Source organism: Pipistrellus hanaki, assembly GCF_964339955.1.
Source record: "Pipistrellus hanaki genome assembly, chromosome: 2".
Lineage (NCBI taxonomy): Eukaryota > Metazoa > Chordata > Mammalia > Chiroptera > Vespertilionidae > Pipistrellus > Pipistrellus hanaki.
This window is the reverse complement of record NC_140504.1, coordinates 10469121-10492792: the sequence shown is the minus strand read 5'-3', so window position 1 is coordinate 10492792 and position 23672 is coordinate 10469121. Positions and strand designations below refer to the sequence as shown.

The 23672-nt window shown below is 42.6% G+C and overlaps 2 protein-coding genes across 7 annotated transcripts in view; one reads left to right on the top strand and one right to left on the bottom strand.

Moving 5' to 3' along the window:
* Positions 1-1679: 1679 nt before the first annotated feature.
* Positions 1680-9555, bottom strand: ATP5PF (ATP synthase peripheral stalk subunit F6). Of its 3 annotated transcripts, none has more exons than XM_084871403.1 (4): positions 9186-9555; positions 5961-6135; positions 2613-2737; positions 1680-1864 (listed from the first exon to the last, which is right to left on the bottom strand). In XM_084871403.1, exons 1-4 carry the CDS (start codon positions 9319-9321, stop codon positions 1827-1829), a joined length of 474 nt encoding a protein of 157 aa, XP_084727529.1. In that variant the 5' UTR covers positions 9322-9555; the 3' UTR covers positions 1680-1826. The 3 variants fall into 3 exon arrangements, with proteins under 3 accessions (XP_084727529.1, XP_084727530.1, XP_084727531.1); XM_084871404.1 differs by having other exon boundaries at positions 9048-9186; XM_084871405.1 differs by lacking the exon at positions 9186-9555 and adding an exon at positions 6846-9056 and having other exon boundaries at positions 5961-6542.
* Positions 9155-23672, top strand: part of GABPA (GA binding protein transcription factor subunit alpha) — a 30965-nt gene continuing 16447 nt past the window's right edge. Inside the window, exons 1-5 of one of the 4 annotated variants that reach the window (XM_084871402.1) lie at positions 9155-9231; positions 16228-16330; positions 18658-18802; positions 20537-20621; positions 22685-22930. In XM_084871402.1, the coding sequence (XP_084727528.1) occupies positions 16254-16330; positions 18658-18802; positions 20537-20621; positions 22685-22930 (553 nt within the window). In that variant the 5' untranslated portion in view covers positions 9155-9231; positions 16228-16253. Of the gene's footprint in view, positions 9265-9667; positions 9805-10758; positions 11285-16227; positions 16331-18657; positions 18803-20536; positions 20622-22684; positions 22931-23672 lie in introns of those variants that run through there. The other 3 variants (XM_084871399.1, XM_084871400.1, XM_084871401.1) reach the window with 3 other exon arrangements.

Here is a 23672-nt window from a genome sequence, read left to right as displayed (position 1 = left end):
CACAATTTCAATCTCTGCTAATCTCTCCTTTGTCCTCTAGTCTCTCCCTTCCCCAACCCTGTCAGTTACTTCCCAATTCCTCTACTAACGTCAACTCCCTTCCCCCTCCCCTTGCTAAAAACCTTTCACTCTTGTTCTATACAGAGTGTGAGTACTAAAATCTGAACTTCTCAGCTTGAAATTCAAGGCCCACCCCCACACATACACATCTTGGCATATTGTCCCTATCATCTGTCCCACTACTCCTCTTTGGCTGCCTTATGCACGCATCAAATGGAACTAAGGACATTTTATTGGTGGCAAAACGGTACCAGGTGTTAAAACCACGGCTCAGCAACCTCGGTTCTTAAGTTCTGGCTAAGAAAGAATTCAGACCCAAGACAAACTATAAGGGAGTTTATTTACAAAGTCACAGAGGTAGAAATGAGCTGTAGAAGAAATGGAAACAAGTTACAGCAAAAGAAGGGTCCTCGGAGCTTAGAAGAGGCACCTGGGGAGAGGGGGTTGGGAAAGGCTCTGGCTAGCTCCAGAGTAGCACTGGGTCCTCCATCCTGAGGGCTTTTATCTGAGGTCTCCAGAGGACTTCAGTAGAATATTCATTAGCTTTCCAGGTGTGTCCTGTCAGGGGCCAGAGCCAGAGCAGGGAGTCATTATTCATTTCGGCTGGTGTGCTCCTTTTTTGGGCCTGGGGCTGAAGCACAGCTGAAGCCTAGATGTCATCTCCAGGGGTTAATACTTAGGGAAGGGCTTGTAGTTTTTCCCATGGTCGGGGTTCTTGGCCCTGGTGACCTTCTTTCTGGTGAGATGTCTTTTGATTCTTGTCTTCTTGAAGGAAATATTTCAATCAAGAGACAAAGTGTAGAAAAGCAAGCAAGAAGTTGACTGCAGCAAAAGAACACTTAGGACACTGGAACAAGGAAGGGCACAGAAGAAGCAATAGCAGAGCCTAGTCTGGGCTGCTTTGGTTCACTGGGAAGCCAGAGAAAAGGGGGCCTTTGGGACAGGTTCAGGGGGTTAGCCCAGGATGAGCTGCCGCTGCCCATTGCTCCCCTGGTTCAAAGTCTCCTTGGAGTTTAGAAGGCATGGGGCGGGGGGGTGGGGGGGGTGGGGTAGAGGAGGCAATGGTATGTATGTGCTCCCTGGAGAGCATGCTGGGACTTTCATTTTCAGGGGCTTTAAAGGCTGAGCATTTAGGGTAGGTCTTAGGGTAGGATCAATAGAGAACTCATCAACCTTTGCTGATGAACCAAATGAGATTTATTCTCTTAATCTGTCCTTGGCTGTGGTTGGCAAATGGCACGAATTGAATTTGTTATCTGAGTAAGGTGATTTAAGCTATTTACCCTCTGGGAGCAGTGCAAACCATTTACTCTTAAGTGTCCTTGGTTTAGGGAACTTGGGATTTGCTAGGTGATTGAAAACTGCTATTTAACTATCTGTCTTAGTTCCCCTATTCTGCTGGTCCTAGAATTTTCCTCGCTTTCTCTCCTAACACAAGGTCATGGGGTTAAGAAGGAGAGAGACCCTCTTGGGCTGCAGGACTCCAAAATGAAAAGGAAACCCAGCACATGAGAAGAGTCTGGTAGGTTATAGGCAAGCTGTACTCAATTTATCCACGTTCTCCACATGCTTCCTTAGAACCAGATGGGATGATTTAAAAGTAATGCTAAAACACAGAATTCAATACACTCAAAATCACCAAATAATTTATTTGGAATCAGAATGAAAGAACATTTGACAGTTGTTGAAATGTATGCTTCTTCTGATACTTTTGATCAGGTATACAACTCATCCAGGACACATGATCAGAAATATTTTACATTTCTTCAAGACTGGGGTTTTTCCACAGCTTCAAATTTGGGATCTAAGAAAAGGGAAAAAGGTTTAAGCTTAGCCTAGTGCAATAAAATGCCTTATTGAGAAGGCTTCAATATTTAACTCATCAATCTTCTGTGGTTTTTTTTGTTTTGTTTTGTTTTTAGTGAATGCCGACTGTTTCTAAACACCTACATGGAAATATAACAATTACTGAAGATTATTCAGCATTATTATGAGCCAGGCTATTAATTGACTCTACATATATCATTTACCTAAAACCACCCCATGAGGAAAATATTATAATTCTCTCCAAATGTGAAACAGGTATCAATTAACTATCTAAGACTACACAGTTCATAAGTGATATTGTCAGAGGATTCAAGATCAGGGAGTTTGATTTCAGATCCCCATTATTTTAAACATCCTGTAAGGGGAACACCCAGTCTACAGGATGTATAAAAACTGAAATTGAAATCATTTGGTCTGGCCTGCCAAGGCATTAGGGGTGAGTTAATTAAATGTTTGACCAAATATAGCAGGCCAATTTTTTAAGTTGATAATTTTGTTTGGCCCACGAATGATGTTCTAAGTATCCAAGTGGCCCGTGGCAGAAAAAAGGTTCCCCACCCCGGTGACCGATACCAATGGCAAATATTTATCCCTTGCACATATCACTGCCCTAATAAATCTACATGTAATTGATATTTATCCTCTATAGAAGTAAACATAAATAGGTATACATATTTTCCTCTTAAAGTGATCTCCCAAAAGGATGAATCTGATTAGAGATTTACCTTCAAATTTGAAGTCTGGGAACGTATTCATGTCTGCTTTGCCATACATTTGCTTAAGCTTAAAAAGCTCTCTCTCCAGGTCTTGCTGATACTCTGGGCCGGCATCCACGGGCCCTCCAGATGACCTATGTGCAAATGAGCAAATAAAAACTCATTTTAGGTGCTGGTTACAAAACCAAAATTATTCCCTATCCTCAGAGGTTCTGCCATTTAGAAGAAAAAATATATATTTATAAACAAAAAAAATATTTATAAACATATAAAAAAACATTTTTATAAACATTTATGCCATAAGGGAGTCATATGCTACACTTCAAAGACATGGTTTAACAAAAAGGCACTTTTGTTGAGAGGGTGGCGCTTTTGCTGAGCTAATCAGAAAAAAACTTCATTAAAAAAAAAAAAAAAGCATTTGTGTGTCCTGGCTGAGTGGTTCAGTTGTTTGGGGCGTCGTCCGGACACCTGGTTTGATTCTAGTCAGGCCACATAGCTAGGTTGAGGGTTCCATCCCCAACTGGGGCACTTACAGGAAGCAACCGATTGGTTTTCTCTCCCACATCAATGTCTACGGGAGGGAACTGATTGGTTTCTCTCCCCCATCCCCCATCCCCCATCCCCCCCTCCCCCCCCTCCCTCCCCTCAAATAAAAATATATCCTTGTGTGAGGATTAGAAAAAAAAAAAAAGGCATCTGTGACAAATCATGCATTTGCATTAGATCTAAAAAAAAATTTGGGGTCAGAATTTGAGACATTCTAAGATTGAAAAAGCAGAGATATGGAGGAGGTAAAGCACTGGCTTTTTTTTAAAAAAAAAAATTATTTTTACTGATTTTTTTTAGAGAGGGAGGGAAAGCTATAGAGTTAGAAACATCTATCAGCTGCCTCCTGCACACCCCCTACTGGGGATGTGCCCGCAACCAAGGTACATGCCCTTGACCAGAATTGAACCTGGGACCTTTCAGTCCAAAGGCAGACCTCTAGTCACTGAGCCAAACCAGTTAGGGCAGCACTGGCTTTATGAGGGAATATTAAGCAGTTTAGATGAAAAAGCCAGCAGGATCCAGATAATGGGAAGCCTGAAATGTTAAGCCTGGGAGTTTGTATTTTATTTGCAAAGCAATAAAATGACATACCAGAGTTGTGCTTTGGGAAATAAATATAGCAACGAGACCAATTAGATTTACTTAATACTTTGCACAAATTCTTTGGCTTGTCATAATATTACCACCCATCTCTCAATGAACAATAAACAAAATATTTACAAGTGAAAATTCCATCTAGGGTAATAATATTTTCATATATGCCTATGATACAGGCACAGGGTAACATTTGTTACAGAATTTTCACAAAATATAGAGACAGCTCTACTTTATGAACTTATTAATGGTACTTCTTGTTATGGATACAATTTTCTTCTAGATCAGCAATACAATTTTCTGTAATGACAGAAATGCTCTATATCTGCGCTGTCTAATATGGTAGCCACTAGTCACATCTGCCTATCAAGCACTAGAAATGTGGTTAAGGTGACCGAAAAGCTGAATTTTTACTTAAACTTAATTGTAGTTAACTAGAATTTGATTAGTCACATGTGAATAACAGTTACTGAAATACATACACATGCAGTTCTTTTTTTAAAAAATTATATTGATTTCAAAGAGGAAAGAAGAGGGAGATAGAAACATAATGATGAGAGAAAATCATTGATTGGCTGCCTCCTGCACACCTCACAATGGGGATCAAGCTGCAACCCTGGCATGTGCCCTGACTAGAAACGAACAGTTTAACTTCCTGGTTCATAAGTTGATATTCAACCACTGAACCACACTGGCTGGGCCAGCCACAGTGCAGTTCTTGAAAGAGCATTCAACCAGTACTTTGTGCCTGTCTTATCATCCCCATCTTATATATTAGGAATCAGAGGTACAGAGGTTAAATAACCTGCCCAGCATTCATGCTCAGAACATTTCTCCACTGTTTGCACAAATGAAGGAGCCAGACCCCTAAGGTTCAGAGTATGCCTAAGGCTTGACTTCTTATTGGACAGGCTTTTAAGGACAATGAAAGTAAAAATAGCATCAATATTGTGATGCCACAATACCTCCACACAGATGCTCCAATTTCCCAATCAGTCCTGCACACCTGCTTACTGAACAGTATGAATTCTAACTTTTTAGCCTTAGTTTTCTAATATATAAAACGGGGATGACATGAATAAGGTTGTTGTGGGAGTTTCATATTATCTTCATTTTAATCCCTTCACCCTCTCCCTCCTTAGTTCAGGTAACGAGAAAACCTTGTTAGTCGCTCAACCTCAAGTCTCAGTATTTTGATTCTTGTCATTTTTATATTCCCACTGCTATAAAGACAGGATTCTCATCAATTAATGCTGATATTATCACATTTTTCTAATATGTCTATCTTTCCTCTTTTCTCAACCCAAATTTCCTACTACACTATGATCAAAATCTTCTTCCTAATACGGAGCAATATTGTTCCACCTCACCATCCTACTCAAAAATCTTTAATTTCAGCCGAATCCGGTTTGGCTCAGTGGATAGAGCGTCAGCCTGCGGACTAAAGGGTCCAGGGTTTGATTACGGTCAAGGGCATGTACATTGGTTGTGGGCACATCCCCAGTAGGGGGTGTGCAGGAGGGAGGCAGCTGATTGATGACTCTCTCATCAATGTTTCTAGCTCTCTATTCCTCTCCCTTCCTCTCTGTAAAAAATCAATAAAATATTTTAAAAAATCTTTAATTTCTTATATATGCTTTTCATATATTTTAATTGTCCAGTCTATAATCAAGGTCTTCCATAATTCCTCATTCTAATCCTAGTCTATCCTTTACTGCTCTCAAATAGCATTACACAATTTCCCAAATAAGCTTTCCAGTTTTCATGCCTTAGCTCACAGTACTCTTTCCTCCTGAAAAATATTCTCTTCCCACCCCATTTACCTGTTCCACCTTCACACCAATTGTTTGTAACCTGAGGTGGACCTGGGTATGTCTGTGAGTTTGAGAACTCTTTCAAGCTATAAACAAAATCATGTGAGCATAGTCTTCACTTTTTTTTAAAGGTAGAATGATGATATATCCTTTAGATATAAGGATATAACCAAAATAACAAAAGATTTAATGGAACTTTCCCTGGAAATCCATATAAAAAAAAGATAAAATTCCGGACTTAAAATAATCAAGATCTAATGAACCTCTATGCAAGGGATCAGCTCAGTAAAGGTCTTAGACACTTTCTAACACCAAGTAATTGTATGACCACCTCAAAACTTACATACTTTAAATAAATATTTACATTTACACAATAGCTGATCATCCACCTACTTACTGTCGCTTAGTTTTGTATTCCCTAATCTTGTCCACAAAAAGTTTCTGTAAAGGATCGAGTTCCTTATTAAAGGCCACCGCTGTAACACCAATATTCCTCCTCAAATGGACTGAGACTGCAGATCGAATGACAGAGGAGAATCTGAAGAGCCTCTGAAGAATCATGGTGACTATTACTGCGGAAAGAAAAAAAGGCACCACAATGTTAATACATTTTACTATACATATAATTATAAAACACCTCTACTTCTCTTAATTGCTACAGGACTGAAAGCATACCAGAACTCAGTGAATGCTAAGAACTATCACCTGATCTAGCTCCATTCCCCTCTCCACTGCCCACTGTGTGTTTTTACTTCTTTAACCCGAACACCTGGGTCCTGGAAGCAGTTAGGAACTCAGGGCTCTGAGTAGCCCCACTAGGGTTACATCAGAAAGAAAGCACAGAATATGGAATAGGGTGTATCCTCCCCATGAACTTAGTCTTGGATCAGGGAAAACAGTAAAACTAGGATGTTGGAAAGCTACCCACCCCGAGAGGAAAAGAACAATCCTGACCTCTAAAACAATGTGCTAGGATTCTCTAAAGCAGTGTTTCCCAACCTTCTCGCATGATGAGAATCACCTGGTGGAGTTGTTAAAACACAGATTCCTGAATCCCAACTAAGAAGTGCTAAACTAGAATTTTTGGGAACATATAGGTAAAATTGTATACTTAACTAGTACTCTAACACAGATGTTATATACAGAGCACTAAGTTAGGTATGCAATTTTACCTATATGTTCCCAAAAATTCTAGTTTAGCACTTCTTAGTTGGGATTCAGGAATCTGTGTTTTAACAACTCCACCAGGTGATTCTCATCATGAGAGAAGTTTGGGAAACACTGCTCTAAAGGGAACCGGGCAGGGGCGCTGGAGACAGTAGCCTCAGGCAGGATTGACAGCCTGGAAGTTTCTACATTGAAGACCCACAGAGGAAGTCTGCCTGTTACAAATCTAAGTCCAACACAGCCAGCAAGGAGAAATAGCAACCAGCCAAGGAAACACACCAACAAGAGAGAAAATCATGTGGTACAACCTAGTCAGTGACTTAGAATATGTAAAGGACATGAAATTCTGATTTTTAAAAATATGGATTTCCAAATCCTTAGAGCTAAAGGACATACTTTTCTAACTATAAATTTCAGTTGATAAATTATCTCAGTTGAGATCGCATTCAGTGTCTTGAAACACCAAATGTAAAAAATACCAAATTACAACAAATATACGCAAACGAATTTCAAAAGAAAAGGAATAGATAAGGAGACCGTAAGTAGAAAAAAGTTCCCTTAAATTAAAAAAGACTGAGTCTAGCTAAGGGCTTACCAAACCCTATATTGGAATGATGACAACAGTCACAACTCAATATAGCCTGGTACAATTTCTGAACCTTAAAGATAAAGTGAAAACCTGACATGTTAAAGCTATCATGATCCCTCCACCTCCACAAATAATAGCAAAAACAATAATCATCATCATACTGACACAGAACCCATATTAAGTTATACTCCTCCTCCTCCTGAAAGTATGGTTTGTAGACCAGTAGTAGCATACAGATTGTGTCAATGAGCTATAGCGGGGTCGGCAAACTGCGGCTCGCGAACCATATGCGGCTCTCTGGCCCCTTGAGTGTGGCTCTTCCACAAAATACTATTTTGAAGATGTGGTGTTAGAAGAAGTTTAAGTTTAAAAAAGTTGCTCCTATTCCCACAATTAATTTGCTGACAGCAAAAACCGTATTATTCCTACTGCAAAAGGAGTAAAATCTATTTTTTTTTTTCAACTTCTGAATACTAATGATTCGGAAATCACATCTCTAATTTTGTTTTCCCCTGAATCCCATACATTCAACAGCTCACGTCCCTTCATAAGTCCTTTAGGGCCCTCAAATTCATCTTGTCTAAAAAGATAAAACACGTAACCTCATTTGTGCTTAAATACACAGTGAGTGTGGACTGTCCACTGGCCCGCAGGAGGCACGTGCTATTACACAAACAGGTGTAAAGAGCAACTGTGATAAGTTTTCTACTGGAGTACCACGAGGGGCCACGAGAGGCCATGACAGGGAGGTGACAGTCAGAAAAGGCCTGGGGAAGGCATCAGCAAAGGGCACCGCATGTGCAAGAGCAGGGTTCTGTGTACAGAGATGGCCGACCAGCCAAGGTCAGTCCTCTCGCTGCCTCTTCAGAGCATATCCTTGAAAGATATACATTTTTTTTTTTTTTACTTATTGATTTTAGAGGGGGATAGAGGGAGAAACATCAACTTTGTTGTTCATCGTCTTGGGGCATGCAATGGCTGCCTTTCGTATGTGCCTTGACCTTCAACCCTGGTGTATGGGGAAGACGCTCTGGCCACCGAGCTACCCGGCCAGGGCTCCTCAAAGCATCTCCTCAAAGTCAATGCACAACCCGCCTAACGGGACCCGCTTTTTCCCTCCTGGAACCCTGCTGAGTTCGCATGTGCACTCTGGCCTCTCCCCAGGTTCGAGCCCCAGCCTCCCCGCCCCGCCCCGCCGCCCCGCCGCCCCGCCGCCCCGCCAGCGTCTGGTTCCTCGGGGTTGTTGGGGCGTAGGATGGGGAAGGAAAAGAGTGTAAAAACACGGCTGCCTAACAGCTTTAACACTACTTGTATTTTCAGGCGGGCTGCACACTTTTAAGACGACTATCCCCATGGTCGGCTTTCAATAGCTCAGAACCAGCTCCCGGGAGCCCGGGCAGAGCAGGCCTGGCTGAGACAGCCCCCGAGCATGACCTTGGGCTGCCCCAGCCGGGAAACCCCGCGTCCCTGCAACCCGCAGCACCGCGGCCTGCCCTCAGGGCGGACATCATCCTCCAGGCCGTATCCGTCGCGCCTCCTCGGCAAACTCCGAGGCCTGCAGGCGCCGGCGTCTGCAGTGACCTCAGGGCCGGCCGGGAACGCTGCTCCCCGGGCCAAAAACGCTGCTCTCTCGGGAAGGGCAAAGGGAACAGGCAGCCCGGCCCCCAGAGAAAAACTCAGAACCGCAGTCCCCAGAGGCCCAGCTAGGCCAGCTACCCTCCCAGTCACCTTGTACTCAGTCCCGAGCTGCCAGACCGCCGCCGCCGCCACCGCCGCCGTCCTACTTCCGGCCTTGGCCCCGCCCCCGCCCGCCTACACGCTATCGCAGTGCATTATGGGCCGCCGTTTCAGTCGGTCGGCGCTCACCGGACAGGAAGCGTCTCAGAGACAGTCCGCGACCGGACGGCTCTAGGTGAGGCAGAAAGCAAACGGGAGGAAGTAGAGGGTAAGTGCTTCCGGGTCCCCTAGCGGCTCTTCCGCCATCTTTCCTCCTCCTCCTCATGTAATATGCTCCCTCTTTCCCTTCTTGAAAAAAAAAAAACACAAAACCCTCCCCATGTACGCATGCGCACTGGGCCCGGCCTTTCCGTGAGTTCGGTCCTTCCCGCCCCGAACCGGCCAGCAGTCCTGTTTCTTCTTGGGTTGTTGAAGTGTATGAACGTCCCGACACAGTGACAGTGTGAAAACAAAGCGGCCTGGGGCGTTGTGCTCCTTTTGTGCCTCGTGAGCCTCCGTCGCCTCGGGGGCGTTCGTGTCGCGCCACCTGCTGGGACTTGTAGTCCTGAGCCCGGGGGTGCCTGGGAGGCGGGAGGGGGGTTGGAGTTTCTCCGCGCCGATTCCGCGGGAAGGGCCCAGGGGCCTCCCACTCGGGGAGTCGCGGGAGCTGCAGGTTTCACCGGGGGACACGCCGCACGTGGAGCGGCGCCGCCGCGGGTCGTCGGCCGGCTGTGGAGCGCGGGCGGGGCGGCCCGGTGGTTCCGGAGCGGTGAGTGCGGCCGCGGGAGCGGAGCGGAGGGCAGCGCGGGCGCCGCGCGGCGGCCGGCGTCGCCCCGGGGCCCGCTCCCCCGGCGCGGCCCCCCCGCGTTCGCCTCTGTGTTTTGTTTCCGCTGGTCCCCGGCGCTGTGACTCCCATTTCCGTTCGTGGAGACTTGAGGGAGCCGGGTGGGGAGGGGCGGGGAGCCTTGCGGGGAGCGGAGGAGGGACAGGGGCGGGGGGCGCGCGGCGCCGGGCTGGGGGAGCCCCGGGCCCAGGCCCGGCCCCGCGCCCCGCTCCCCGGCCCCGCTCCTTCCCGCCCGGCGTGGCGGCCCGCAGCCCCCGCGGCGGAGCGGCCCCGGCTCCCGGGATCTCCCGGGAAGAAGCAAAGCCAGCCTCGCCGGCCCCGCGGTCGGCCCTCCCTTCCCGCCCGGCGGGCTTCCTAGAACGGCCCCCGAGCTGCACCCACGCCATGTGTCCGTGTGTCTGTGTTGGTCGTTGGGTCTCTTTTAAAAAGTGGCAGTGAGACAAGGGGGACGTGATGGGTTAACGCAGTTTGCCAACTTTTTTTTTTTACGTGTTTTGTGCGGACCGGAAGCACCGCTGTTGGCGCCTGTTTTGGGGGACCCTGGTTTGGGGGTTCGCGGCGGGGCTGCCCGGCGAGGAGGAGGCACTGAGCCCCGCCTGGCCCGGCCCCGGGGAGGAGCAGAGCCAGGCACCGGCGGCGGTAACACGGCCAGCACCGTGCTGTGTCTGAAACTTCCGAAGAAACCCACCAGCTCTTTGCAAACTGCTTAAAGGGATTAACAATCCCTCCTGCGGGGCTTGATCCGGGCTTTCCAGCCCCATTTATTTTTTGGCCAGGTTGGCTTAAGTCGGATCACCTGGATTGCATAGTAGACAGGACTATGTGTTAATGGGGGATAAATAGTCTTGAAGGAAGAAGGTAAATGCTGAACTAGATGCTCAATGGAGGCTATTCCTAAAGAGGATGTGGAGGCTGAATAATATTTTTCCCCCTCCGATTTTGTTTAGAAAATTTCAAATCTACAGGAAACTTGAAAAATTATACAGTGAACACCGTCACCTGGTGGGGGAAGTCACCAAGTATCAGGCATTCTCTACATTTGTTTTCCCCCTCTCTACAAACACACACACACACGTTTTACTTTTTTTTTCTTTCTTAATTGTTTATTTTTTAAATATTTTTAATTGATTCTAGAGAAAGGAAGGGAAATGGGGGGGGGGGGGGGAGAGAGACATCCACGAGGGAGAAACGTCATCCTTAGATCTCTCCTCCAGTCCCACTAACGGTGTTGGTGCAGAAACCCTGGCAAGTACTCTGGTGATCAAACCTGCGACCTCCTGTTTGTTGCATGGGATCCAGCGAGCCACACTGGCTGGGCTGTCGACTTTATTTTTAAAAACAAACATTTTTTTTTAATTCAGATATATTACAGTATTTTTTAGTTTGAGAAAAGGTTGTTGATCAGGTAGGTACTCTTAGTATACATTTATATTAAATACACATTTATTTTACATAATATGTTTTTAATACATTTTGTGTGTTAAATATAGATAAGTATTACATATAAGTTTCGCCTTTATTGGGAAAAGCTGTCCTAAACTATTAATGTTTTCCAGTGAAGAAGACTAATTCTCAAGTTTTGTTTTTTAAATATATTTTTATTGATTTCAGAGAGGAAGGGAGAGGGAGAGATTGACATAGCAATGATGAGAGAGAATCATTGATCTGCTGCCTCTTGCAGCGCCCCCCATTGCGGATCAAGCCTGCAACCTGGCATGTCTGAATCGAACCTGGGACCCTTCAGTCTGCAGGCTGATGCTCTATCCACTGAGCCAAACCAGCTAGGGTTAATTCTCAAATTTATCTGTAGCTCCAAGGAAGAATATTAGATGTAACTATATTTGAAAGAATACTAGCCTTCTCTGGACTTCTTAGTTAAGTTTAGTTTATCTGTATTTTGTGAAGGGCTCTGAGCCCCAGGTGAGACTTAATCTAGGAGAAGCCAGGGCAGCCTTTGGTGGAAAGGCTCCAAGTGATGTTCTCTCCTCCACTGTGAGTTTTGTAAAGGAATCCTGGTTCCAGAAAAAGCTAAGACCCACTCAAGCAGCGATATCAGCGACTTGGACAATTTCCCAATCTCCCTTACTTTCAGGCTAAATTTAGAGACCTGAGAAAGAAAAAAGGATCAATTTAGAGACTATGATTATTTTTTTCTGAAGTATATGGGATTCTTGCCGAAACTGGTTTGGCTCAGTGGATGGAGCATCGGCCTGTGGACTGAAGGGTCCCGGGTTCCATTCCAGTCAGGGGCATGTACCTTGGTTGCGGGCACATCCCTAGTGGGGGGTGTGCAAGGGGCAGCTGATCAATGATTCTCTCTCATTGATATTTCTAACTCTCTTCCTCTTTGTAAAAAATCAATAAAATATATATATTTTTTAAAAATAAAGTATATGGGGTTCTTTTTTGGGGGGGGGTGGGGGCACCTTCTAGAGACTGATCTATAACTTTTTTGGAAGATCACAGGGTAAATTTAAAAAAAAAATATTTTATTGATTTTTTTTACAGAGAGGAAGGGAAACATATAGAGAGCTAGAAACGTCGATGAGAGGGAAACATTGACCAGCTGCCTCTTGCACACCCCCTATCGGGGATGTGCCTGCAACCAATGTACATGTCCTTGACCAGAATCGAACCTGGGACCTTTCAGTCTGCAGACCGACGCTCTACCACTGAGCCAAACCGGTTTCTGCGGTAAATTTATTTTTAACAAGCCCCCGTTTTAGTGCTTATATCATGGAGAACCATAGATAACCCTGCTGATTAAGCCTGGGCCATTTCTCAGCCTCTGGTTACTTTTTCATATACTTTTCTATTTTTCCCAAAGTTATGGGAAAATTCAGTTGTTTTCTAACCTTTTAAAAAATAAAATTGGTTATGGAGAGAGGAGTGGACCTCTTTATGGACCCTGAAAATAAAACATAAAGATCTTTTAAAAGAAATGTTATATGAAGAGCAGAGTATGAAATGATAAGCTCACAAATTTACAATATAAAGGAGCACACAAGACTTTTACATTTTTATATCTTTAAAAGGAAATCTGAAGTTAATATTAAAAAATATTAATTTCTCAAAAATTTTTGGGTAATGAGTATATGCTTTATTTATACTTTACTACATATAGTTTTTCAAAAGAAAATATTATGGAAAATATGTTATAATAAAAATTTACCAAACCTAAAAAAAATCTTTTAAAAGTTCTGTTCTGCTATAAACCTTACTATTTCTCACTTCTTTTTCAGTAAACAATATATATATATATATATGTATATATGTATATATGTATATATATATATATATATTTTATTATTATTATGTTTTTTTTTTAAGAGAACATTTATTGAGTGTATTACAGAGATAGAAACAGTAATTCCTAGAATTCACTGGTTTAGTTATAGAAGTAAAGGAAGGGCCCCAGGAGCTTGGGAACGAGGAAGTTAATGGTAACAACCCCCCCCACCCCAGAGCTGGAGGGGAAAGGCTGGGCCAGGCAGGGGCTCCCTGGAGGGAGGGCCCGCCTCTATGATTTGTGTGTGGGTGCATTACTTCCTTGTTTTTAGCTGATACTAAAGTTCCATGGTGTGGGCTTCTTTCTCATTTTCTTATATCTCAGTACTTCCTTACTGTGGCTGTTTTCATTGGCTCTAGCTTTCAGCTATCTCCTGAATGTCCTTATCAATATCTCTGGAATGCTTATCTATGTGCAGGATTGCTGGGTCTTGGTGTAAGTGTACTTGATTTGAACAAGTGCTGCTAGATTTTTCTCCAGAATAGCTGGACCTGTCTGTACTTCAACAGAGGCAGAGGGCTCTTACTGCTCCACATCCCTGCTTATTCTTTTCAGTATTCAGCACTGCATTTCTCACACACACACTCAAAGTATAAAGTTTTTGTTTTAAATTGCATTTTTGAATTATTTGAGTTTGAACATTTCTTTATATCCTTAGCCATTTTGGTTTTCTCTGTTACTTTCCCATTTCCTATACTTTACCTGCTTTCCTAATTTGTCCTGACTTTTGAGGAGTTGTTATCTATTATATTTGCAGGAATTTGCTGTCTATTCCAGTTATTCCCTTGTCACTTTTGGATATCGAAAATATGTTTTCTCAGTCGTTACCCTGTCTATTGAACATAAATCTTAATTTTTATATAATCACAAATGCATTAGTGTTTTGCCTTGTGGTTTAATTTTTGAAATGTTAAAATTATTTTCTATTAATAAACCATAGAAAAAAAAACCCTCACCATTTTCTTCTATTAGCTGTATAGTTGTATCTTTCACATTTAAGCCTTTAGGGGACCTGAAGTCAATTTTAAATATATATTTTATTGATTATTTACAGAGAAGAAGGGAGAGAGATAGAGAGCTAGAAATGTCGATGAGAGAGAAACATCGACCAGCTGCCTCTTGCACACTCCCCACCGGGGATGTGCTGGCAACCAATGTACATGCCCTTGACCGGAATCGAACCTGGGACCTTTCAGTCCGCAGACCAACGCTCTACTGCTGAGCCAAACCAGTTTCGGCCTGAAGTCAATTTTATATGGTGTTTTAGAGGCCTGGTGCATGAATGCATGCACCAGTAAAGTCCCTTGGACTGGCCAGTGGGATTAGGCCAAAACCAGCTCTCCAACATCCCCCGAGGGGTCCCAAATTGCGAGAGGGCACAGGCCAGGCTGAGGGACCCCACTGGTGCATGATTGGGACCGGGGAGAGACTGCAGGAGGGCTCCAGGACATGTCCCGTCTAGCTCAGTCCAGTGGTCTCAGTCCAGAAGCAAGCTAATCTACAGGTCCAAGTACCTGCCTGCCCCCTATGGTCAGTGCATGTCATAGCAACTGGTTGGTGGACTGTCTGCCCCCTGGTAGTCAGTGCACATCAGCTAGCGGTTGAAGGCCTTAGCATATCATTGACATATCATAGCTACTGGTCGACTAGACACTTAGCACAGTAGACTTTCATTATATAGGATAATAGTTTTTAAAACATTTTTTTTAATAGAGTGCCTACTAAGAGTGAAGTACTGTTCAAAGTATTTTTTATACTTCTGTAAAAATAATAACATTCCTTCAAACCAGGTGGAGTTTATGTTGTCCTACAGGGTCACAACTTGTTTTGCTCTAGTGGTCAAGATAAATAACACAGTTTACAAAGAGTATGTTAAGGAATAGACTTTATTAGGGAAAGGGAAGTTCTACTAAGCTCAGGTCAGAACAGAAGAAAGCAAAAGTTGCCTAGTTCCTAGGCAGTCTGCTAGAGGTGTATTATAGGTATGTACTCTGCTGGAGAACCCCAACCTCTTATTGGTCTCCCTTCCTATAAGAGGACATGTGAGAGCAACCTTAATAATATGGAGGAAATCAGACCATTTTTATTCCAGGCATTCTAGATTTGGATGCCGGCTAATTATAGACCTGAGGAGAGGTATAGCCCTTTCTAAAGTGGAAAAGAAGACTTTGGCCAAAAACCGGTTTGGCTCAGTGGATAGAGCATCGGTCTGCGGACTTAAGGGTCTCAGATTCGATTCCGGTCAAGGGCATGTACATTGGTTGCGGGCACATCCCCAGTAGGGGGTGTGCAGGAGGCAGCGGGTCGATGATTCTCTCTCATCGATGTTTCTGAGTCTCTATCTCTCTCCCTTCCTCTCTGTAAAATATCAATAAAATATATTTAAAAAAAAAAAAAAGAAAAGAAAAGAAGACTTTGCTAGTCCTACAGTAACGTAGTAATTCATTATAATACAACTATATATATATTATATATATGTATATATATGTATGTATGTGTGTGTGTGTGTGTGTAACTTTTTGTTACTTGATTTTGCTGTTTTAGAATATTGTACTGGCACTTATAAGATAGGTAATTTTTAACAAATCATAGCTAGGATTAACTTTAGTTTTCTATCACTCTATCAGTACAATGCTAATAAAGTACATTCTTTGTCCTGCTAATACCGCACAGCTTTTAGGTAAACAATAGTGGTTTATCTCTACGTTCATTGATTTTTAAGCTACAGGTTTGAACCTGTTATTGAGACTAAAGTTGCTTTAATATAGTTCGCATACCTTTCATTTGATTTTGAAGTAGCTTGAGTTTATTGACTGAGATTGGACTGAACAAGTTCCGATAAATCCATAGAACTATGAAGAATTTATGTTAGGCTAATAAGCCCCATGTAAACAAAAACTAGTTTATCAATATCATGTGGATTTTCTTTTATGTGTGAAGATTACTTCTTCCTGTTCTACTTACCCACTGCTCTTTATTTAAATTGGGTCTCTACTACTACTGTAGCACTCCTCTTTGTGCAGATAATTTTTAAATGTCTTAAAATTTAACTCTTACAGGGCTGAGCTTTTGAATTACTTCAACCATGACAAAAAGAGAAGCAGAGGAGCTGATAGAAATTGAAATTGATGGAACAGAGAAAACAGAATGCACAGAAGAAAGGTTGGTATTATCTGAATTTATATATTACTCATATACATTAAAATTAAGAATCAAGCCAGAGTTCTTTGGGGGCCTTTTTATTCTTTTTAACTACAATGTTTTGGGGAATAATGTATTGCTTTTTTACTCTGACTTAATGAATTTATAGCTGAGAGGGAAAGATAGTTTTAAAAGATAGTAACATGCCCTAGCCCAGTGGTCAGCAAACTCATTAGTCAGCAGAGCCAAATATCAACATTACAATGATTGAAATTTCTTTTGAGAGCCAAATTTTTAAAATTTAAACTTCTTTTAATGCCACTTCTTCAAAATAGACTTGCACAGGCTGTGGTATTTTGTGGAAGAGCCATACTCAAGGGGCCAAAGAGCTGCATATGGCTCGAGAGCCGCAGTTGGCTGATCACGGCCCTAGCCAGTTTGGCTCAGTGGAAAGAGCATTGGCCTACGGACTGTAGGGTCCTGGGTTCGATTTGGTCAAGGGCACATACCTAGGTTGCTGGCTCGATTCCCTGTAGGGAGTGTGCAGGAGGCAGCCCATCAGTGATTCTCTCTCATCATTGATGCTTCTATCTCTCCCTTCTGCTCCAAAATCAATAAAAATATATTTTAAAAAAGATAGTAATATGCATAGCTAGTAATAATCAAGCAATTGATTGTGATGGTTTTAATCCCTCATGGCAGTGTTTGATTATTTTTATTCTTTCATCTATGCTGGATATTTTGATTTCCTATAGAGTTTAATTCCCAACCTGAACTAATGTAACAAATATCTATAAGTAGCTACTATGAACTGTCAGGAGTATATATGAGACAGTGACCTGTCCTTGTAGAGGCACATTGTGTTTGAGAAGGTATACAGGTATATGTGTAATTGTGTGCATAGTAATAAGCATATAGAGTAGTGAAAGGTATTAGTTCTTGAAATAGTAATAGAATATTACTCCATTAAGTGAGAAGGGCGCAGTGGTCTTGATGAGATAATACAATGAAAGTAAAAGGGACTAAAGAGTAGTAGAGAAGAACTTCTGTTTAGTAAAAATTTAGAATAACTGCAATGAGAATGGACCAAATTACTAAGATTGATGAATAGGATGCTGAGTGTTTAGGTTACAGCTAAGATTTTAGACTTTAGGTTTTTTTTGTTGTTTTTTTTGTGTGTTTTTTTTTTTTTTTTTTGAAAATTACTGCATTCAAATGACTCTTTGCATGCAACCTTCTTCAGCAACTGGGTATTTATTTATTTATTTATTAAATATATTTTATTGATTTTACACAGAGAGGAATTGAGAGGGACAGAGAGTTAGAAACGTCGATGGGAGAGAAACACCGACCAGCTGCCTCTTGCTCACCCCTCACTGGGGATGTGCCCGCAACCAAGGTACATGCCCTTGACCGGAATCGAACCCGGGACCTTTCAGTCTGCAGGCTGACGCTCTATCCACTGAGCCAAACCGGTCCCGGCTAGACCTTAGTTTTTAAAAAATTTGTTTTATTGTGGTAAGAGCACTTAACAAATTTTTCAGTGTACAATACTGTGTATTTAACTATAAGAACCATGTTGTACACCGATCTCTAGAACTACCTAATCTGGCATAATTGAGATTTATACTAGCTGTTTAGCAGCTCTCCATATTTTCTGCCAGCAGGCTCTGGTCACTCATACCACCTCCTCTTCTCAGAGGAGAGGTCTGGCTCTAGTTCTTAGGAAAACCCCATGTTAGCTGTCCTCGGTCCTGTCCTCTGTCACCATACCCTCGCATAGGAATGTTTTCTTCACAGAAAAGGTCATGACTGCCCAAGAGATCTTAATCTTTTTGATAGAGAATTTCAATATGTTTCACTATGCTACTTTCTTTAACAGAAGAAACAGTAGAGACTACATGTCTCTCTTACCTCAGGGTATTTCATGTGTTTGCAGTGAAGCTATCAGTCTGGCTATAGTCATCTGAGAATTGACTGGGGCTAGCATATCTGTTTACAGGATCACTCATGAGACTGGTGATATGACTATTCATTTCCTGACCGCATGGGCTTCTCTGTAGGGCTGCTCATGATGTGGCAGATGGCCTGAGGGAGCATGCGCACCAAGATGGGGGCTGCAGTGTTGCTTTATATAACCTAATTGAAGAAGCAGTATATCACTTCGGACTTGGTCTGTTGGCAGCACTATTTGGTGATAACTTTACCACTATGAATGGTGTCTATGCAAACATGAGTTTCAAAGACCAGAAATGTGTTTTGGTAATCAGTTTTGGTTTGAACATATTGTTACTTTAATTTTCAGGGTCAAAATGTAATTTTTAACCATTATATTCTTTAACATTTAGCATTGTAGAACAAACCTACACCCCAGCTGAATGTGTAAGCCAGGCCATAGACATCAATGAGCCAATAGGCAATTTAAAGAAACTACTAGAACCAAGACTACAGTGTTCTTTGGATGCTCATGAAATTTGTCTACAAGATATTCAGGTAATCTTTTTTATATTTCAGCATTTTAGTGCATATCTGAAAATCCGAATTACTTTTTGTCATCAATTTGTCATTGTGTAAAATGCATTCATTATAAGGTGCTATGAGGGTAAAAAGAACTCATACTTAAAGGATATAGAATTATGAGTAAAGATATCTATATCTATAATAGATCAGGTAGCAAAGTCATAAGTTCCTTATTTATTTTGTGATCAGAGATTTAGCATTAACCCTGACCTTAAATGTGTATAGTTGGTTGATAACAACAAGTATCCTGTATAATTAAACTCTGATAAGCAAATTGACCGAACTGCAGAATGACTGGCAGGAATGACCTGTCACTGTGACGTGCACTGACCACCAGGGGGCAGACGTTCAACGCAGGAGGTTTGGGGCAGCTCGTGCATTGAGCTTCTGTGTGTGCGTGTGCGTGTGCGTGTGCGTGTGCGTGTGTGTGTCTCCGTCTCCCCACTCCCCAGAGGGAGGCGACTGGCAGCGTGGTCGGGGCGGGGCTGCCCATTGGGTGGAGTCAGGCCACCAGCCAAGGTGTCAGCAGGGCCCCCAATTGCCCCGTCTGCCAGGTGCCCACAGATGGCCTTGATCGCTGGCCAGGCCTAGGGACTCTACCCTATGTATTGGCAGTAGTCTCTGAGATTTAAAATTAAAACCTGGCAAGGCTACTCTAACATCGAAAAAGCAGGATGATGTAGCGATGACATGCATGGATTCTGACTTGCACATTTCGTGGTCAGCCCTGATGCGGACACTTACAACTGTATGACAAAGCCAATTACTTAACTTCGCTCTACTTCAATTTTTCCACCCATAAGATGGGGAAAATGGTACTACTGCTTCAGAAGGATCATGTGATGTACTAGTGTTTATAATCAGGGCAAAAATAAATGTAGCTGCTCATACTACTGCAAGATGCCTTTCACCTGTGTGAAAGGATGGCCACTGGTGTAGGCAGCATCCTGGATTGCAAGAGGGATGCCCGACTGCGCGACATCCCCCGAGGGGTGCCGGATTCTGAGAGGATCCAGGCGGGCTGAGAGACTAACTCCGCCCCCATGCATGAATTTTGTGCACCGGGCCTCTAGTTATACAAATAAATTTATTTAAATTGTCCCCACTAATTAAATATCCTTGCTTTTTAATGACAGATAAGTTGCATTGTTTTCTACTTAAAATAGTTTTAGGGCCGGGACCGCTTTGGCTCAATGGATAGAGCATCGGCTTGGGGACTGAGAGGTCCCGGGTTCGATTCCGGTCAAGGGCATGTACCTTGGTTGCGGGCATATCCCCAGTAGGGGGTGTGCAAGAGGCAGCTGATCAATGACACTCTCTCATCGATGTTTCTGACTCTCTATCTCTCTCCCTTCCTCTCTGTACAAAATCAATAAAATATATTTAAAAAAAAAATAAAAAATAAAAAAATAGTTTTAGGGAATAAACAATTGCTTTTTGGCATTACTTAAAATCCTAAACTAGACTCTAGAGCTAGAGAAAACTGCAATTTAAAATAAATTCTGTTCTTTATGTTAATTACTACCACAGTGGTTAAAATATTTTAAATTTTGGCAAGAAGTACATGATATTTACAACTTGCAAAATTAAATGTGTTCTTATAATTTAATTAGTATACTTCAGTAGTTAAGTATAGTTTTGATATATTCATTTTTATTAAATCAGATAATTTGTGAAAATAATCTTACTCCTTTTACCCATATTTAGCTGGATCCAGAACGAAGTTTATTTGACCAAGGAGTAAAGACAGATGGAACTGTACAACTTAGTGTACAGGTGATTTCTTATCAAGGTAAGTTAATTTTTGTATAGTTATTTAAAATTGCACTCATGTTTTTCTAATATGAGAACTGAATTTTATAAGTTTTGGGTGTTTTATATGGTTTTCTAAATTAATTAATGTGATATTATGGCCAAATATTAAGGCTTTTAAATTAATTATTCTATCTGTCAAGGTGAAGCAGATAGTGTCACACATTTTACTGGATTAATCAGCAAGGTAGGGTAATAAATAACAGGATGAGAGAGGGCTGGTAGAATGGGTTCTAGTTGGCTTTCTCAGAATGACTCAGCCACAGTTCAGTGCGGGACTGACAGTTGCCCTGCCTGCCATAAGCTAGAACCACGATGCTACCTTTCCAGTGCTCCACAGGAGCCAAAAAATGGATGCCATGGTCCTACTTATCCCTTCTTAACTCATTTCTCAATAGAAGGCTCATTCTAGAACCTAAGTCACATTGGGTACCCTTGCTACAAAGGAGATCTAGACTCTGCAGCTGAGCACAAAAGGAGAAATTTCCAAAGGAAGTTGCTTTATTCTCTTCCTCACCCCCACTTTTTTTTTTTTTTTAACCTATTTACTAATAAGTTGCAGACATGTTTCCCTTCTATGCCTAAATAAATGCGTTTTCTAAAAATAAGGAATTCTTTCACATGACCAGAGCACAATGCTCAAAATCAGGAAATATTGACACAACACTATTACATAATATTAGAGGCCTGGAGCAAGAATTTGTGCACTGGTGGGGTTTCGGCATGGCCTGCGGGGTTAGGCAGAAGCCAAAGGGCCCCGGATTGTGGGAGGACGCAGGCCAGGCTGAGGGGCCCCCTGGTGCACGGTCTGGACTGGGGAGGGACGCCGGAGCGCTCCAGAGCATGTCTGGCCTGTCTTAGTCCTGATTGGCCAACCCCAGCGGCAAGCTAACCTACCTGTCGGAATGTCTTCCCCCTGCTGGTTAGTGCATGTCATAGCGATTCTTCAACTAGTCAGTTATCCCCTGGTAATCAGTGCATGTCATAACAAGTGGTTGAGCGGCCTTAGCATATCATCAGCATATTATACTTTGATTGGTTCAACGGACAACTGGACACTTAGCATGTTAAGCACTTATTATATAGGACTAGAGGCCTAGTGCACGAAATTTGTGCATGGGGGTTGTCCCTGCACCCTCTCCAATTTGGAACATCCCTCTCACAATCCAGGACTGCTGGTTCCCAACCACTCGCCTGCCCACCTGGCTGATTGCCCCTAACCACTTCTGCCTGGCAGCCTGATCACCCCCTAAACATTCCCCTGCCAGCCTGATTGATGCCTAGCTTCTCCTCTGATTGCCTATAAATGCCCTCCCCTGCTGGCCTGGTAACTCCAAACTGCCCTTCCTTGCTCCCCTGGTCTCTCCCAGCTGCCCTCCCCTCCAGGCCTGTGATTCCCCCCCTCCCTCCCAACTGCCCTCCCCTCCTGGCCTAATCACCCACAACTGCCCTCTCCTGCTGGCCATCTTGTGTCCACATGGGGGCGGCCATCTTGTGTTGGAGTTATGGTCAATTTGTATATTACTCTTCTATTAGATAGGATTAGAGGTCTGGTGCGTGCATGGGTAGGGTCCCTAGGCCTGGCTGGCAATCAGGGCTGATCAGATTCCCTGCCTCCTCCTCCCCTTCTTCTCTTGCCACTGGTGTGTCTCCACCATGTGGTCCCCCCCTTCCCCACACACACACACACACATATCCCCCACCGCCTCCCAGGCTCCTTCCCTTGCTTCTTTAGTCCCCCACCACTGCCGCTGGTTGCTTGCCATGTTCCATGCTGCCCCCTTGTGGCCAGCGCAGGTCATAGTGAGCAATTGAACTCCCGAGGGGACACTTTGCATATTAGCCATATATATATAAAAATACCAAAATTCTATTGAATTGTTGTTTTTATCATTTAATAGGACTCTCTTAAATTCTCTAGACATATTGCTAAACATTTAAAATGGAGTTTTGCTCTATCATTTGAGAACATATAAACTCAACTAAATTTTGTTAGTGAGTTTCATGTTTTCATCTGGATGTTTTTTTAATTCACTGTTAAAGGAATTGAACCAAAGCTCAACATCCTTGAAATTGTTAAACCTGCGGAAACAGTTGAAGTAGTCATTGATCCAGATGCTCATCATGCTGAAGCAGAAGCACATCTTGTTGAAGAAGCTCAGGTTATAACTCTTGATGGCACAAAACACATTACAACCATTTCAGATGAAACCTCGGAGCAAGTGACAAGATGGGCTGCCGCCCTAGAAGGTTATAGGAAAGAGCAAGAACGCCTTGGGATCCCCTATGGTAAGAAAGTACATAATTACATGTTAGGTAGAATGATAAGAATTAAGCTTGACATAGAAGATACTAGGCTAAGTTATAATTTGTTTTAAAAGTAGAATTTTTAGGCAGAATATTGATTTTTCTGTATTTCTCCCTTTTTGGACTATAACACATGATGGACAAATACTGTCCTGGGTGCTAAGAATATAAAGAAATACAACCTCGTTTCACTTAACAATGGGGGTACATTCTTAGAAATGCACCATTAGGCAGTTTTGTCATTGTGCAAACATAGAGCGCACATGTACAAACATATGTGCTATAGACTATCGATCACACACTTAGACTGTCTGGTATACTCTATTGCTCCTAGACTGTAAACCCATAATATATGATGTTACTGTACTGAACACCGTTGGCAATTGTAGCATAATGGCAAGTGTTTGTGTATCTAAACATAGAAAAGGTACAGCAAAAATGTGATACAGAAGATAGAAAGGACACACATGAGTGGAGTTTGCAGGACTGCAAGTTGCTCCTTAGGAGTCAGTGAATAAGCAGTGAGTGACTGTGAAGGCCTAGGGAGTTACTATACACTATTGTAGACTTTGTAACCTCTTTACACATAATTTGCCAAAAATGCTTATTTCACTAATAAATTAACCTTAACTTCCTGTATCTTTATTACTTTTAATTTTTTAAAAAACTTTTCACCTCTTTTTTAATAGCACATTTTATAGCTATACAAAAATATTTTCTTTAG

Coding starts and splice junctions, on each gene's coding strand:
- ATP5PF (XM_084871403.1), bottom strand. CDS start 9,321: ATGAGGAGGAGGAGGAAAGATGGCGGAAGAGCCGCTAGGGGACCCGGA. Junction 6,136..9,185: donor TCTGAGACGCTTCCTGTCCG/GTGAGCGCCGAC, acceptor TTCTTTCCGCAG/TAATAGTCACCATGATTCTT. Junction 2,738..5,960: donor GAATACAAAACTAAGCGACA/GTAAGTAGGTGG, acceptor ATTTGCACATAG/GTCATCTGGAGGGCCCGTGG.